This window comes from Rattus norvegicus, chromosome 2 (genome assembly GCF_036323735.1).
Source record: "Rattus norvegicus strain BN/NHsdMcwi chromosome 2, GRCr8, whole genome shotgun sequence".
In the NCBI taxonomy this organism is placed as follows: Eukaryota; Metazoa; Chordata; class Mammalia; order Rodentia; family Muridae; genus Rattus; species Rattus norvegicus.
Window position 1 is genome coordinate 163703042 of NC_086020.1, and position 18242 is coordinate 163721283.

General features: G+C 35.4%; 1 protein-coding gene across 7 annotated transcripts in view; it reads left to right on the plus strand.

Moving 5' to 3' along the window:
• Nucleotides 1-18242, plus strand: part of Fstl5 (follistatin-like 5) — a 668565-nt gene that overhangs the window by 546466 nt on the left and 103857 nt on the right. For 5 of the 7 annotated variants that reach the window (NM_001271195.1, XM_039102752.2, XM_063282254.1 and 2 more), the window contains exon 11: nucleotides 14566-14592. The exons of the other annotated variants lie outside the window; for them this stretch is intronic. In NM_001271195.1, the coding sequence (NP_001258124.1) occupies nucleotides 14566-14592 (27 nt within the window). The remainder of the gene's footprint in view (nucleotides 1-14565; nucleotides 14593-18242) is intronic. 7 annotated transcript variants of the gene reach the window in all.

An 18242-nucleotide genomic window follows, 5' to 3' on the forward strand; every position in this document is an offset into this window, starting at 1 on the left:
CCTTTTATTTTCCCTTCTAATTAGAACTTTAACTTGTTTTTTTTTCTTAAAACTTAAGTATAAGGAACTAAAACCTTACCTTTTATTTGCTATTTATGATTGTATTCATGAAATATTTTACATCATTATTCTAATTTTTAAATGCCACATTCATGAGGTTGAAATAAAAATATTGATTTTAGAAAGTGGTTATGAATTAATATTCACTACTAGAGAAGAATGTAAACTAAGCCTCAGTGTGTCTAAACTAGAATTTTATTCATCTTTAAGTAATAGATCTCTGAGGTCCTAGTGGTGTTTTAAGTACTGAGTGCCATTCTAAAATTCTGAACAGCAAAGGAGAGCTGAACTTATGTAAAGGCTATGTTATGGAAATATATGATTTTTGGTTATCCCTTTAAGGTTTACTTCTGGTTCTTCTTAGGAATTTAGAGACAGACATTTCCACTTGGACATGTGTTTTATAGAACGCCAAAGAACCTGACAGTCACAACACATTTTTTTTTACTTCTTGTTTTTACAAGAAAAATAATAACTTTTCCAAAAGCAATTTCAAAGCAATATTTCCTTTTAGAAGTGACAACACACACACACACACACATACACACACACACACACACATACCTCACATGCAGTACACACACACAAACAGATACACACAGATGACAAATGACTGGTATAATTGAAAAGAATATTTTTTGTAATAGAACAGGGTTGGTCACCTGACAGTTTTGTGATTTGAACCTGTCACTTGCCCACTTTAAGCATTTTGTTCTTCTATTATAGTGGGAAATAAGCATTACCAAGCTAAGAAGTTTTGCTTGATACATACATACACACACACACACACACACACACACACACACACATATATATATATATATATTCATGCACACACAGAGATATGTGATTAACGATGTTCTTATCAAACTGTTAAGCACATAGAAGCATTCTTCTGACTCATGTTAACTTTCTCAAAATAGTTTCTAGATAATTGTTAGCAAGTTTTCATTTTAAATAAAAACCTGGAAAACCCAGTGACAGTGAAATCAGAGTTTTTACACTGAAAGATGCATATAAATATAAAATTCATATAGTTATAGATGATATGAGTACATAAAGGTGTTTATTGACACAAAAACATACTTGAAATATTTATTTTCACATCTAAGAATAGTAAACTCTGATCTCTCAAAACCAACATATTTTTCTTTAGTGTGGATACAGAAATATTTTAAATAAAGGTCAGATTTTCTCCACTCCATAAAGTCACCTATGTTATGGAAAGAGTTAAAGCCAGAGCTGCAAGTGCCACCAATTCCCACTTAAGAACTGACAGTGAAGATGGCTGGGTGTTCATCTTCAGCTTCCTTTCTGAAAGTTGCAGTAAAGTATGGAGCTTCTACTTAGAGTATAACGTTGAAGGAAGATTTAGTTGTTCAATAAATCGCACAATACATACTTTGTTTAGTGACGTCCTTGTAGCTATTTCATACATGATAGGACAGTCATAGTACTATCAATCACAGTTTCCTCATAGGTCATTTTCTAACATCATGACGGAGTTGAGAGAATAATTCAAGAAAAGCATCAGTTGGGCCACAATTCAGTAATGACTTTCAACTTTAATTTTTTTTGAGCCACAGAGCTTTATTTTTTTTTTTCAGCAAACCCCACTGTAAGCTTTTCTTTTTCATTTTTATTGATTATTACATTTATTTACATTTCAACTGTTATCTGCCTTCCCCGTTTCCCCGCAACAAGACCCCTACTTCTTCCCCCTCCCACTGCCTCTCTGGGGGGTGCATCCCCTATCTATCCACCCACTCCTGCCTCAGAGCCCTAGCATTCTGCTACTCTGGATAGAGCCTCCTTAGGACCAAGGCGCTGCCCTCCCAGTGATGTCAAATATAGTTGTCTTCTGCAACATATCCAGCTGGGGCCATGGGTCACCCCATGTTTACTCTTTGGTTGATAGTTTAGTGCCTGGGAATTTTGAGGAGTCTGGTTGGTTGATATTATTGTTATTCCTATGGCGTTGCAAACCCTTCACATCCTACAGTTATTGACCTAACCTCCTCCATTGGGGTCCCTGCACTCAGTCCGATGTTTGGCTGTGTACATTGGCATCTGAATTAGTCTCGCAGGGGACAGCTATACCAGGCTCCTGCCAGTAGCACTTCTTGGCATCAGCAATAGTACCTGGGTTTTGTGTCTACAGATGGACCTTCCCTAGGTGGGGCAGTCTCTGGATGGCCTTTTCTTCAGTCTCTGCTCCACTCTTTGTCCCTGCATTTCCTATTGACAGGAGAAATTCTGTATTAATATTTTTGAGGTGAGTGGGTGGTCCCATCCCTCAACCAGGGCACACCTATCCACTGGATATGGTTTCAACAGCTTCTATGTTCCCTTTGTGGCTCTTTTTTTCCAGTAAAAAATTGAATTTCAAAAGCAGACTCCTAACACCCTGACTTTTTATGACGTTTACAGTATGGTAACTAAGATTCAATGGGTAAGTCATGGGTGAATGTGTGGTGCTTGTAACAGGAATTAGGAGAGGACAATGTGAAGTGCATGTGTAGATTTAGACAAAAGACATATGCTATTTATAAGAAAACATCTTGCATTTGGCAAATGCTTTTCACATATTCATTCCCAGCAGTGCTCAACTGGCAAAGACTCACCTTCAGGGTTAAAGTACATGAAGAACAAGCTGTCGGCTGTAGGGAGTGTTGAAGCTACTGGCTACATAAATCCAAGCAAAAATTACATTACATCTGGCCAGATTTTTAGTAAGAAGTGGGGTGAATACAACTAATGGATCATGGTGAAGCATGATATATAGATATATTACAGTAGTTTATTGTAGTATAAATATATTAAACATGCTGTGATATGTGTGTTATCTGTACTTTCCTTTTTAAATGTCACATTGTTACAGTTGACAATGTAAGATTATTACAATAACGTATAAATTAAATACATTCAACAATTTTTAAAAATGGTGTTTTGAGAGAGTTGCAGTGTGTACCTTTGGCTGTCCTGGCATTCACGATGTAGACCAAACTAGCCTCAAATGAACAGTGATTTGCCTGCCTCTGTCACCTAAGTGCTGGGACTAAAAGTGTGTACCACCACAAGCTGGCACAAAAAATGGCCTTTTATGTTAACAAGAAATATATTTGTTTAAGTTTAATATTATAAAACAAAATTTAAGATTCTTGAAGAGTGTTTATTTTAGAAGTACATTGGTTCTAAAACTGGATGCCTACTCATGTTAGTGCCACTTACTGATTTGCTTTCTCTTCATTTGCAACTCTCTGTCAAAATACTGCCAAAGCTGTGGAAGACCTCTTCAAAATGCCTGTCACAATGAGCTACACATCCATTGGTATAGGATATCTCTTCCACTGTGTTCCCTGTGCTAAAATCCATAGAACGGTTTGCAATCCTTATATTGGGAGTTCCTGTAGAAAGTTTACCATTCTGTCACTTTATAAGAACACTCTTAATGGGTTAAATTTCACAGCAAGTTACTTTCATGAATGAAATATTTAGACATATGAGATTCGATTTGCAAAACTGCAATAGCTATAATTTAATTTATAAAGGTTTAAATATTGATAAAATGCAGTTATTTGTACAAAAATCATAAAACATATCTTTAAGATTATAGTTTCATATATATATTTCCACATGTCTGCAAGTGCCCATCATACTCCAAAGACTGTTTTGCATCCTCTGAAGGTGGAGATTCAAAGCTATTTGTGAACTGCTGCAAATAGATTCTAGGACCTGAACTTGGTTCTCCAGGATAACAGCAAGCTCTCAAAAACCCTGAACCCTCTGTGCAATTCTGGAAAACCTTTTAAAGATACACAAAAATTCTTGGTATGTTTGTCTATTTTAGAAGAAGAAAGTTTTAAACTGGATTAAACCATGCCATTATTTGAATATGACGAAGCAAACCAGGAGGCAGAGCAGATCCTGATATTCCTAGCACATGGACACATTTGTGAGAAAGGGGGAAAGCATAAAAGGAAGGTTGAATGGATTAAAGGAAGTATAGTGCATGTCTGCATGAAAATAATATAATCAAGTAAATAGTAAGTTCATTATGAAATAAATGTCCGTTAAGTTTTTATTATTCTATAGAAATTTAGTTTTATCAGCAGTTAAAATATTTGTGATATTTAATTTGGCCATCACTATCACATCCATGAAGTAAATTGCACAATAAAATTTTTAAACTAATGCCAGCATATGCTAAAATGATATGCCTTACCATTAAGTATTGGAAGCCTATATTGTAAAAATAGTATTGTTACCAATGATACTGATTGAATCCAGTTTTAACAAGCACAACATAACAGCACTGGGTCATGTAATATGATTAAAGCATATGATCTATATGTTACTAAATTATCAGTTTTATAGCAATTGTGAGCAGCTACAAATCACTATTACCCATGACAAATAAAGATGAACTCTATCTTAATTTACTTTATTTCCTTAAGTTCATATGCTTGTGTTGTACATTTGAGGTTTACTAGCCTAATGCCGTATTACACAAGGCCCATTTATTATTTAATGACATATTTTATTTATATAATTTTAGAGATGTTAACTAAATTAACTTTTATCAGTGACATCTTTGAATATAAAATCTGTATAAACTTTGAAGTAAAAGCAAAAGATAAATAAGAGCAATAAGAAGAAGTTCTGTCTTGTGTACTTTAGTGATTCTGAACATCTATCAGAAAAAAATTAGTTAAAAAATGTGAAGAGCTTTGCAAAGGAATGCTCAGTTATTATTAAAATTAATGATATGTGTATTCATATTTAAAGATATAAATACAGTGCTATGAAAGCAAAAGAGTGTATGCACTGGTTCTCTAAAATTACATTTAAAAGTTCCAAAATATATTCAAGAAAAAGATGCCAAAAATAATGCTTTGAAGCTATCACAAATAAAATTAATGTTTATTTATTTTGTGTTTTAGAATTATTGAAATATTTCAAGTGATAACCACAGAAAACAATTTACTCTTCCATTTGGATCATTTATAAAGTCTGAGAAACTTTTATCGAGGGTGTTGAGATAATTGTTGGATTTCTTTTGAGTGTCTCTAATTCTAAAACCTGCATTAAGCTGAATGAACTATTGTCACATATCTCTGTGCTTGATAATCTTTTTATTAATCATTTAATTTGTTTGCATTTCAAATTATATCCTCCTTCCTGGTTTCTCTTTCACAAACCTCCCATTGCATCCCCCGATCCCCTTCGCCTCCACGAGGGTGCTTCTCTTCCCGCTCCCCCATTGCTGTCTCAGTCCTCGAGCATTTCCCTACAATGGGGCATCGAGCCTCCACAGGACAAAAGGTCTCTCCTCCCACTGATGCCAGATAAGACCATCCTCTGCTACATATCTGTCTGGAGCTATGGTTCCCTCCATGTGTACTCTTTGGTTGGTGTTTTAGGCCCTGGGAGCTCTGGGTGGTCTGGTTAGCTCCTTCAGCTCCTTCAGTCCTTCCCCTAGCTCTTCCATTTGGGTTCCTGGGCTCCGTCTGATGGTTGGCTGAGAGTATCTGTGTTACATTAACCTCTCCAAACCAAATAGGCCCGTGCAAAGGAAACACAACTCAATGAAGGACTGAGGGATAGGGTTGCCATTCCATAGTCAAAATTCTTACCCATAATTGTTCCTGTCTGAAAGAACTGCAGGGACAAAAATGGAGAAGAGCCTGACATAAAGGAAGTCCAGCTATAAGCCCAAAATGTGATCCAGCTCCAGCGGAGGCCTAATGGCCTGACACTACTACTGAGGCTATGGAGTACTCACAAAAAGGGGCCTGTCATGACTGCCCTCCAAAAGACCCAACAAGCAGCTGAAAGAGTCAGATGCAAATATTTCCACCCAACCAATGGGCAGAAGCTGCTGATCCCTGTGGTTGAATTAGGGAAAAACTGAGGAGGAGGGCCACCCTATAGGAGCACCAGCAGTCTCAATTAACCTGGACCCCTGAGATCTCTCAGACACTGGACCACCAACCAGGCAGACTACAACAGCTGATACAAGACCCCAAATATATAAAGAGCAGAAGACTGCTGGGTTTGAGTTCAGTCAGAAAGGATGCAACTAACCCTCAAGAGACTGGAGGCTCCTGAGTTCAGAGGTCTGGTGTGGTGTGGTGTGGTGGGTGATGGGGACATCCTCCTGGAGACAGAGGGGCAGGGAGAAGGTGTGGGATGTGGAATGAGTTGAGGGTAGACCAGGAGGGGAATAAAATCTGGAGTGTGAAAGGAAGGAAGGAAGGAAGGAAGGAAGGAAGGAAGGAAGGAAGGAAGGAAGGAAGGAGGGAGGGAGGGAGGGAGGGAGGGAGGGAGGGAGGGAGGGAGGGAAGGAAGGAAAGAAAGAAAGAAAGAAAGAAAGAAAGAAAGGAACAAAGAAACAAAGAAACAAAGAAACAAAGAAAGAAAAGAGTAAGTTTATTTATCAGTAAGTCTTGAAGGCTGAAACATTTTGGGCCTAGATTAGCAGAGGGAGTCTGGAAACTGAATCTTTTAGGCCCTGGGTTAGAAGGTTAGATTGTACAGAGATTATAAACTTCCAGACCTAGGCCTAGGCCTAGAGATAGTGAAAGCTGTTCTTTGCTCATCTCAAGGCTAGAAAGATGCTATATTCTGAAAGTGTGAATCATTTTATACTCATTTATTATTGAGACTTTTTGTAAGATTTATCAAAATATGCAAGATTTCACTTCTTTGTTTTGCTGGATTTTATTTTTAATATAGCAACCCCTTGTGTGTTTCCTTTCATCATCTGAGTAGGAGTTAGTCAAATTTCAATCTCCATCATAATAAAATAGTTTTATTTTGTGTCCTCTGCTTAATCTCAGGGGAACCTCTGTATTAGAAACTCATTACACATCTGTGCTGAAATACAGTAATGGGAGCTCATGGTATACAGTTGGCTTATCTTCTGTTCATCTTCTAACTATTGTTGGGATTATTGTAGAATTTAAAAAGCTACTACAGTTTTGTTTATTAGCTTACTCAGGCTTCTAAGAAGAAAGTCAATATTTTTTTAAAAAGTACTTCATAATGCATAAGCATATAAAAATAGTCAGGGACTAAATATTTGTCTTCAGACTTCTTATGTTTGTTTAGTTCATTGTGAACATAAAGCTATTCTCACACCATAAAGAGCCTGCTATGATGTAGCCTAGAAGATCATCTACCTGTAACTTTCCTATGTGCCTGTGTGCCTCGGACAAATTTAGTGAGGGGATGCTTTTGGCTGAAAGCATCATTTAAATACATTTTGTGTAATGCTCAAGAAAATTGCTTGACCAACTCATCTACTGACTTTCAAAACATAGTCTTAATTCCAGTTACTTATTTTCTTCATCGAATTTTGAAAAATGTATATGCTATTTCACATTTTTAGGTTTAACGGTGACACACATTAACATCATTGAAGACATTAGTAGAAATAAATATCCAATCAATCTGGTCATTTGAATTCCTTCACAGTGCCTAGCGTATGTGAAGAGCTCAGATGTTTCATATACTTACAAGTTTCATTATTGCTCTGCATTAAACAATAAATACAAACCACCATTTGGATAAAAGTCTAAAAATATGTTCTGGATGTATGACTCTTAAAGAGTAAAAGCAATCTATTTATTTTATACATATTATCAAAATAATTTAATGTGCAGCATTTTTATAAATTACTTACTCCATTTTAGAACGTACAACTGCCTATTTGTTTAATATGTTACCTTACATTTTAGATATCTCATTACTCATCAGATTTACTAAGTTCTTGTTTATAATTTTATTAAGATATGGTCATTTTCTTTCCAATAGTGTGAGTGTGAGGAATAGAAGATTTAAGGTTCATGTGCACATAGGTATGAGGGGAAGCGCTTGCATCGTCTTACACCATCTGGCACGATAATACTTTATTTCTAGAATCCTGGCGCTTTCTGGAGGTTGCACAGAAACCTTTCATAGTGGAGACAAGCATTCCTTCTCCAGAAGCTTCTTTCCATTTTGCTGGCTGCCCGAGCTTATTTACTCTTGCTGCATCTTCGCTGTTAAAAAACTTTGACCCACTTTCCCTACTGTCTGTCCGAATCACAGCAATAGCCAGAGTCGCTGCTGCTGTTCTTCATTGTTATCCCCTTCTGGTGTCGAGAACAGACAAAGCAGCTGGCTTTAGTCTCCTTTTAGTTCAGATGCTATGGTTATAAAAGCCTGGATGGCAAAGTGGAGAGATGAGCAAGGACGACAGAAGAACCAGGCAGGGTGATCCTTTGACCCATTTCCAACATTGACGTTCACATAAATAACATGAAGGTTACATTACAGTAATAAGTGTTATAAATGAATAATGGCCTTTTACAAAATTGTATAGTATCTGCAGTGGTATTAGAGAAACACCCAATATCCTAGTTAGCATATATACTAATTAATATCTGCTACTGTAATCGTTTTATCACTTTGTTTATAAGAAGCAGAGATGGCCATATTGTTTGGATTACTATATACTCTTCTCCAGTGCTCCAGTTTTGATATATTTTTATTAGTTTGATCATCTTGAGTTTTTTCTGTGATGCATACATCTTTATAGTCAGTATCTTCTATAAACAGCTGTTACTATGCATGTGTTGAACATACTTTCTAAGCATTTTATCTTACCTCCTGATTAGATTACCACTGTGGTATATTTTCAAGATATGCAAAAACAAAAGTAATCTGGGCTCCTGGTGCATGATGGCAGGGTACATAGTCAAGCTACAAGCCAACATTTCTCCCAATTATCAACAGTCACTCACCAATACATATTTATTAATGTTACCTTTTCTTGAATACCACTAGGCAGTCAGTTGAGGATGGATTGCAAGAGCTCATCTACAGTTCCTGTCAGTGGCGAACTCAGAATTTCCCTGTCTAGAAAGATTGGGTGCTAGCATTCTGGATTTGTGAGTGTTAGCTAAAAAGATATTCATAAACTTTGTTTTCTTATACTTAGTACATGTGAGTTCCAAGATGACTTTACTTGCCGACCACTCAATTACCCAGTTTTCTATTTTGCTGTCGCCAAGCTTGGAGTCACCTGTGCCACAGAAGCAAGGAAACTCTCAGTTTTGTAGGTTGGGAATAGGAGAGTGATTTTAGAGCCATACTATAAGGGCATTATGACCTTTTCCTGTTAAGTTCAGACAGTCCATTTTAGAGGAAGATTTCTGCCAGAATAGCAGAATATTGAGTGGCCCTGAGCTGAGGGACAATGAAGAAACATTACTACTTAACATCATCCAGCATTAAAATGCTAGCCTTATCTTTGAGGATGCTTAGAAGTTGACTTCCCAGCTCTTTTCAGTTTTCTAGGTGATAGTGACTTATAGAAGGGTGTTATTTAGGACACACCCACTCCGAATAATGCCATACAATATTTTGACAGGACCTACTCATTTACGTTGATGTAAAATAGTTCATTAAGAGGCTTCTGGTCAGATCCTATCAATCATTACTGACGTCACATTGCATTTTTCAAGAGTAAATTAGACACTCTTTTGAAACACCATGATGTAGCCTCTGTATTTTATATGTTTATTGGGAGGTAGTTCTATTTCTTTTGTTGTTTCCAATACTTTTACAAAGCCGCAGCTCTTACTTGATTGGGGGTTTATTGGCATGCAATTAATCACCAGAAGCAGACTTGCTGTGTCTGAATAAACTTTTTCTTACTTTAAAACTTCTGTGACCTCTAAGTTGACATTATGTAGTGGTCAGGATGGATTGTAACTCAGTATCTTGAGAGCCTTGATTCTTATTCAGTACCTTGAGAACCTACATTAGACAATCAGTGACTTATATCCTCTCATGGGTTCCTCTCTAGACTTACATATACTTTCCAGGGTCCAGGTTACAACTCACACTCACATCTGCTGTGCAATCTTAAGGTGCCTCTTTTCTCTACTCTCCATTTACTGGCAAAATTTTTTGTTTCTATTTACAACCAGCCCCTTAAAACAACCATTGGATTATTCCTCCTCATCACTTTAAACCTGGGTATACCATTTCCTGGCTAGTTTATGATCAACTTCAAATAGACACACTAGCCACTGCAGCTTAGTCTGTTACGAGAAGACATAGGTTTGAACTCTCACAACTGGGAATCGCTTTCATTCAGGATAAAAAGAAAATTAGTTTCCTTTAAATGTATCTTTTAATAAGGCATGTGGAAGGCAATGAATCTGACATAGCTAATACAATTTCTATCCCCAAAATAGGATTTAAAAATTTCTCCTTTCATTTCCCATATGTACATTCAAAGAAATCTCATATTCTAAAATGCAAACCATACATATTTTTAGATACGATAAATTTCCATCTTAAGCTTGTCTTTTTACATTTGCTTGGTAATGTAAATGTTAACTCATTTACTTAAATTTAAAAGGAAAGCAGACAATGACACTTAGCTTAAATGTTATGCTCACATAAATGCACTTCATCAAAAAATGCCTTTCAGCCATAAAAGCTGTAAGCTTTCAGAGAAGGAGAAAGGCAAGAAACAGAAATCTTTAGGTGAAACCCAGACAGTTTAAATAGTCATAGACCAAGGAAACAGCTGTGGTATACTCCAGAACAGCTTTATGCCATTAACTGTCTAACTATTGTTTCTTTTATGATATTCTAACTCTGCAAATATACTTTCTTATAGAGCATAAAAATGAGACCCATTACTCTAAAAGAAATCCCAGCTTCCTAATGTACAAAGTGAGGGAAATAAGTAAAATAATTAATAATAAAATATTAAAATGCCAGTGCCTGGCATCTGTCCTATTGATCTGCATTTTCAATAGAAGACATTATAGAATACGGCAAATACTCTGGTGAATGCCAACAGCAAACCACTGAACTGAGAACGGGACCCCTGTTGAAGGAATCAGAGAAAGGACTGGAAGAGCTTGAAGGGGCTCGAGACCCCATATGAACAACAATGCCAAGCAACCAGAGCTTCCAGGGACTAAGCCACTACCCAAAGACTATACATGGACTGACCCTGGGCTCCAACCTCATAGGTAGCAATGAATAGCCTAGTAAGGGCACCAGTGGAAGGGGAAGCCCTTGGTCCTGCCAAGGCTAGATCGCCAGTGAACATGATTGTTGGGGGGAGGACAGTAATGGGGGGAGGATGTGGAGGGGAAGCCCATATAGAAGGGAAGGGGGAGGGGTTAGGGGGATGTTGGCCTGGAAACCAGGAAAGGGAATAACATTTGAAATGTAAATAAGAAATATTCAAGTTAATAAAGATGAAAAAAAAAGACATTATGTTCAGATGTAATTCTGTATTCAAGTTATTTAGTAAGTAAGTATTGAACTGTGAAGTTTATTTAAAAAAACTTATTTCCAAGGAATTAAAACTAATAACTTTTTATGTCAGATTACAGAGTAAGTTAGGCCTTTAATAAGATTATGTGAATAGAAGTTACTTAGTGGAAACTATTTCTAGACAGGACGGCTTTAGGTAGCATACTAGAGCTACTTTATAATGAATTGATTAAAATTGCTTATCAAAAATCTTCTAGTTGAACACTGGTGGAAGATTCAGGAGGCATAACATTGGGTGTAAGAGTTGGCATTATAAAGAGTATATGATGGGAGCCCATATGCCCTGAAATGGTGGCTTAAAAGATTGAAACACCTACCAGAACCCACATGAGCACAGCCATTTCTAACTCCAGATCTAAAGCTATGGATGTCCCCCTTTGGTCTTTGGGCATACTTGCCTTTACATACTATAAGCATACATGCTACATTAATTTCACTGCCTCCCAAATACCTGATCAAAAGATACATTTGAAGGAAACTAATTTTCTTTTTACGTCAATGGAAAACAGGTCCCCACTTGCTAGAGATCTGCATGCATATTCCTTACATATGTAATGTACAAATCTTCATACTTGAGAGAAGTTTGCATAGCTCCATCATTTCATGGGATCCTCTAATCCCTTCAATGTTTCAATTGTTAAATAAAAATATCAAAATACACACAGGCAGACACACAGAATTAAAAAAAATTAGAATATTTTTATGCAGAATTTAGAGGACATGTTTCATCTGTTGCATCTGTGTGTCCATATTCTATGCACACACACATGATGAAATAAAGTCACTCTAAGACATAAGTAACTGAAAAAATTTAAAATAAATTAATAAGTAGCTCTACAATTAGAGTATTAGTGAATTAGGTTAGTAAATATGATATTTGCTCATAATATGTGCAAAGATTTCAGATGACTAATTTTCAAACTTATTAATGTACTATAATTCATATTTAAGTATTTACATTTAATAAGTTTTCTTCATACTTGATTGCACAGAGGCACATATCAGTAATCATCTACCTGAATTAACTCTATGAGGAATTCCATGTACAGTTATGGTGCTGCTGAGAAATTACAGGAAGTCTCTTGGCAGAAACAGTTCCCAAAAGAAGAGTACACTGACCACTTATTCAATAATGAATGGTCATTTCTGAATTGTCATACGTACAAGTAACCTATAGACTGAGCACAGTGTATTTATATAGATTAAGCAGGTTATATTTAAGGATATATACATATAAATCTATAGAAAAGTAACAACACTTAATGAAAAATAGGCCACAAAATTGAAAAGGTGCAAGAACACGATTACCAAAGGGTTTGGAGAGGGAAAAGGAAATGGGGAAAATAATGTAATTATAACCTAAAAAATAAAATTTTCAAAAGCTGTAACGATACAAACACCCCATGGAGGAACATGTGTTAATGGAATTAGCTAAGTAAAAGGGCAATTGCCATAGCAATCATACAGACACCTTACATACATAATGCGTATATCTTTATGAATGCCAGATGATCGTAGAACCCTATTACTTTGTGCTGTCCTCTATTCCATGAAATACGTTTAGTTTTATAACCAAAGACAACTAAAATACCTTTTAAATGGTATAAATCTATATTTTTGAGATTTAGAAATTGGAATATTTGGAGACTACCTAGATATGCCTATGTAAAGGAAGAAGTATGGTGGAAATTTTTATTTTCATATTACATACTCATGAATAGATCAAAAACACTTGTCTATTTATGTCTATTTCCTATAAACATTGAAAAAAGCTACAGTAATATGTGAAAGGGGGATCTGGGTTGTTTGATGAGAAAACTAGAGTGAAAGTTTTCTGTTGTACACATTGTGGCAGTCAATCAAAGCATGGGTGCTAAGCCACGACTCTGACAGTGTTCTAATCCCTGCTATGTCAGAGTCCCAGTACTGAAAACAAGCACACATTTAAAAAGGTAGCATTTGATATACCTCATACATTGTATAACAGAAAATCACCAATATACTCCAGTGCTCTGGAGGGAGCAACATCTTTTAGTGTCTTTTAGTTCTTCCAGAAGAAGAATATGAATTTTTCATCTTTTATTTTCTGTCTCCATACATTACTTCCCTGTGTGACAAACTTTATGTGTACTTTTATTGAATGCTTATGATAACATAACTCCCTTTTCTCAGAAAATGTATTTCTTAGCCAAACAAGCTGGCTCATATCTGTAGTATTGGCTTTCAAGTATCCGAGGCAGGCAGACAACTGAATTGGTGGCCAGCCTGGTCTACTTGAACAGGTTCAGGCCAGTCAGGGCTACAGATTGAGACCCTGGTTCAAACAAACACAAACAGATACTGGCAAAAATGTGTAGTTTTGGAATCAAACATAAACCTATAATTTAAACTTTGATTTAAGAATCATGAAGTTATCAAAGCACTCAAATAATAATTAAATGTGTCAGAAATTTCTATTATTTAACTCTTCCTTTAATTTATATTCTTTACTCACAAAATATAAAGACTGGACTTCTAATAGTAGACGAAGTGAACATCATTTTCCATTATTTTTATACTAATATTTTAACTGTTTAATGGTTTACTTTCTTTTTAGTATTTAATAAACCGATTGTTCATAAATATTCAGTGTGTTCTGAGGTTAGCAAAATATTTTAAATACAGTGACATTTTGCCTGGATTAAACAATGAATGCATGTGTTACATAAAAATAAATACAAACTGTGTTGAGAATCCATTTTTTTCCAGAAATCTGCTTCATTACAAGCAGTTCATGTTTTAGAAGTATATTACCTATTGTAAAAACTTGGGAAATGATTTGTTTTGTGGACGCTAAATGTTAAGCAGTTCAATGGTTTTAACTACTAATGTTTCCTCTAAATATGTATCTAAAACACTAACTTAAATGTTCTCGTTTTAAGTGAAATGAAAGTGTTCTTAGTCCATTCCAAAAAGTACAGTTTCAAAACTCACCACCTGCTAAGCTGTGCGAGCCTTGCAGCATCCCCATCCAACCCCTGCATCACTTACACATATTTTTGTCGTTGTTTTTCCCCTAGAATTTTCACCTTGCTAGTAGCTATTTATATTACAAGTCAACTAACTTTAACTGAATAGTTTTTCTCTTCTCTTTCTTTTCTTGACATGCTGCAGTAGCTAACATATTATGGAGAGAAGAAGGTACTAAATTCAATTGATTTTTATATTGTTGTATAATTTTTTCTTGCTTGACTTTTACTATATGTGCATATGATCATTCATTTCAATATTGGGCTTATTTTCATTTTGATTCAATATTTTATTTGATTTACTACAGCTTTTTTGTATAAACCTAGAAGTATTAAAGAATTTATTAATTAAATATAATAGAAGAATGGCTCAGTAGTTAAAGGCACTTAAAACCGAACTCGATGACCTGAATTTGTTCCCTGGGGTCCATGTGGTTGAAAGATAGCACAAACTTACATAGAGAGTCCTTTTGACCTATTTCTGTATTCTTTGATACCTACACTTCCCCCAACACACACCCATAAAAGAAATATACAACAAAGTAAATATTATTTCATGTCATTTTGATGCATTAATAATAGTCAAACTCTTTCATGATAGAAGTTTTAAAAGTTTAAAAGGAGGTCAAGAGAGAAAATCAATCTCAATTTCCATAGCAAACTTCAGTTTAGTCTGAATAAAAACAATTACACCTCTATTGGATGTGGGGTTAGTGAAGATATTTCCCAATCTGTAGGTTTCCAAAGTGTGGATGCTTCAGTTCTACTTAGAAGGGGGAACAAAATCACAAAAGGTAGAGGGATGCAAATGGGAGAGAGAGAAAAGGCAGACAGAGAATGGGGTGCAGGATCAGGTGTGGGAGGAGACATGGGAGAAAGTACAGAGGTTCAGGTAATTGAACAGAGCTTTGCAGCAGTGAGGATTGGGAAGTGGGGGGGGGTAGCCAATAGAAAATTCCTGATATCAGGAAAGCAAGAGGTTCCCAGGACCCAACAGCAATGATATTAGCCAAAATACCCAAGAAAGTGGAGAGAGAACCTGAGTAGATCATATCCAGTGAATAGGAATGGCCCCTGGCTGAGGGATTGGGCTACCCACCCATGTCCAAAATTTTAATCCAAAATTGTTTCTGTCTAAAGAAAATGCAGGGACAAATAGTGGAGCAGAGAAAAAATAAAAATAATAACTATCTTATGAAATTACAATATTATTTCATATAGAAATGAGTGACTAAGTCAAAAGATAATTTAAATAGAGTTTCATTCCAAATTACGTGCCTACTACTTGATCTAAGTCTTCCTATTTATTTCTGAAATAAGTATAACTTTTACTAATACTCATAGGGCTGCTCTTTGCTTTTTAACAGTAGTCTGAATTGAATAAATGGTATACAATAAAACTTACAACCTCCATTTTTACTGTCCCCTTCACCTAATTACAAAAAACTGTAGACTGTGGCCTTTTCACTTCTGTTGTCAATGAGAAGGCATTCTGACTTTCACCTTAGTCTCTTCAATACTTCTTTGTTATCTTCTTTATTAATGGATTTTTGAAGCAGCTATGTAATTGGGACCCCTTTTATTCAAGTGGAACATTTCACCTTTGAATGTACATAGCTCAATTATGCTGAAATCAGCACTGACATGTTTTTAGTGTTTATTTATACCATATTTCTTTTTCAAAGCAAATAAATATTGATTTGGGCATTAAAATTTTTATTTCAACTCATCATTGTGATGGAGAGCACAGCATCTACAGAGCAGGAGATCATCAACCATAGATGTAGGTCTAGTAGTTGACTATTGGGAAAATTAAATGAACTGTTCCCTCTTTGCTGAGCCAGCTACTGCTCATGGCAGTTTACACATGCTAAGCATTCCTTCTTCAAGTCTGTGATATGTGAATCAACTTAAAGTGCATGATAAAAATCTATATGCTTTAATTTGATAAATACAATCATTATTAATTTATAATAATCAATGCACAATGATAATATAAAATTAATATCATAATTATTCACCAACTGGATTATTTCGACCAGTAAAAGGCAACTCTGACGTAATTCCTTCTGGCAAAAGCACTACTAGTGAGGTAGTCCACTCTTGTTTGCGACTAACGCCTGGAGAAGACTTGACACCATCACTCCCTGAAATGTTTACAGAAATTGTGAAAGAATAAACCCCCTTTTCTGTTATTCTTGGGACTGAACCAAGGGCTTTATATATAAGAAAATCTTACTATAGGTAAGCATAATGTAATACCATTCTTTTCATATAATAATATGGTTGTTCTCAGTGTCTTATGAGAGCTCTAGCTGCAGAAACATGACAGAAAAGGATAACTTAATATAACAAAAAATATAAAATCAAATATTCTAGTTAAGGCAGGAATAGGTGATATTCATGTTTAGCTAAATACATTTAGAGCTTTGCATACAGAATCTCTCTCTATATGAAAATGTATATAAACACTGAATATAGATAATATTAATTAAGAAAATATTTCATAAGTAATTTAAATGGAGTAAGACACCTTTCTTTACCATATCATCATAGAATTTTAAGTTGTTATGTATTTTTATATAAATTATAAAGTCATTTGACAGTTTAATCCAGAATAATTATCCCAACAAGATCTCTGATTCTATTATCTACAATATGCATCTAACATCCAGAAATGAATCAGATCATATTGAAACAAGATTCATCACATATATGTTATTTGTAATTAATAAGAGAGTTAACAGGGTACAAAAATCACTCTATCAGTGTTGTCTCCAGGTGCTAGATACAAGTACAGATTGCAGCCATGTGTCTTCCAGTGCATGAATATTGTATTAAATGTTCAGAATAGATAAGAAATACTCTGCGCTTATAAGAGTGCTTGGAATTCTTTCTATGTCTTCTATAACTTCTGTAGAGAAGGAACAGTACAGAGGTACAAAGAAATCACAAACTAGTTTTGAGATTGATTTGAGAAAGACATGATACATGTGTGTGTCTCCATCAACATAGAGAAATGGAAACAAAAGCAAAGAGGCTATTGGAACGAGCATGGCAGAAGCTTTCATGGAACTCTAGGGTGTTTGTAATGCGCTGCAGCACTGGACACTCATTAAAATACAGTGTAATTAAAAACTGTATGATTAATTATTCTTTAATCTGAGATTCAAGACTACTTCACCTTTACAGCAGTATGTGTCATTTACATGTATTGTTTCTAATTTGCTTTCACACATTAGTACTTGAATAAATGCTGAGGATGTAGAAGTTTATTTGTTTGAGTTGCCCATGAGACCCAGGGCATCTTTGCATTTGAGCATTTACTTAGTATGTACACAGACTATTTTGAGCCCTGAAATTCAAAGGAGAAAGGAAGCCAAATGTTATCTGAAGAATATACCATTGTCTTAAACATTATATTTTCAAAAATAATTAGCAGACTTATACTACTTTAAATTTTCAAATATTTTTATGGTAGGTTTAATAGCAGGTATCAGCTTACCTATCTATTTATGAGTTGAGTTGGGACAATTCAGATATCATGACTTGCTTATAGCATTCAAGAGCAATACACTGCTTGTGTAGAACATTGGGAATGGTATTTTACTCCACTATGAACATGGACAGAAAGCTCTTGGTGTGCTCTGAAATGACAGAGTATAAGAAACATCCTACAAGAAAATCAAAATTAAAATTTTAGTGAGATCATGATATAAAACTGGATATTATAGGGAAGGCAGAAGTTTAGCACAAAATGAGGGACCAAAATAGGTTCAAGGAACAATCAATGTAGTGATGAATTGACTTCTCACCCACATT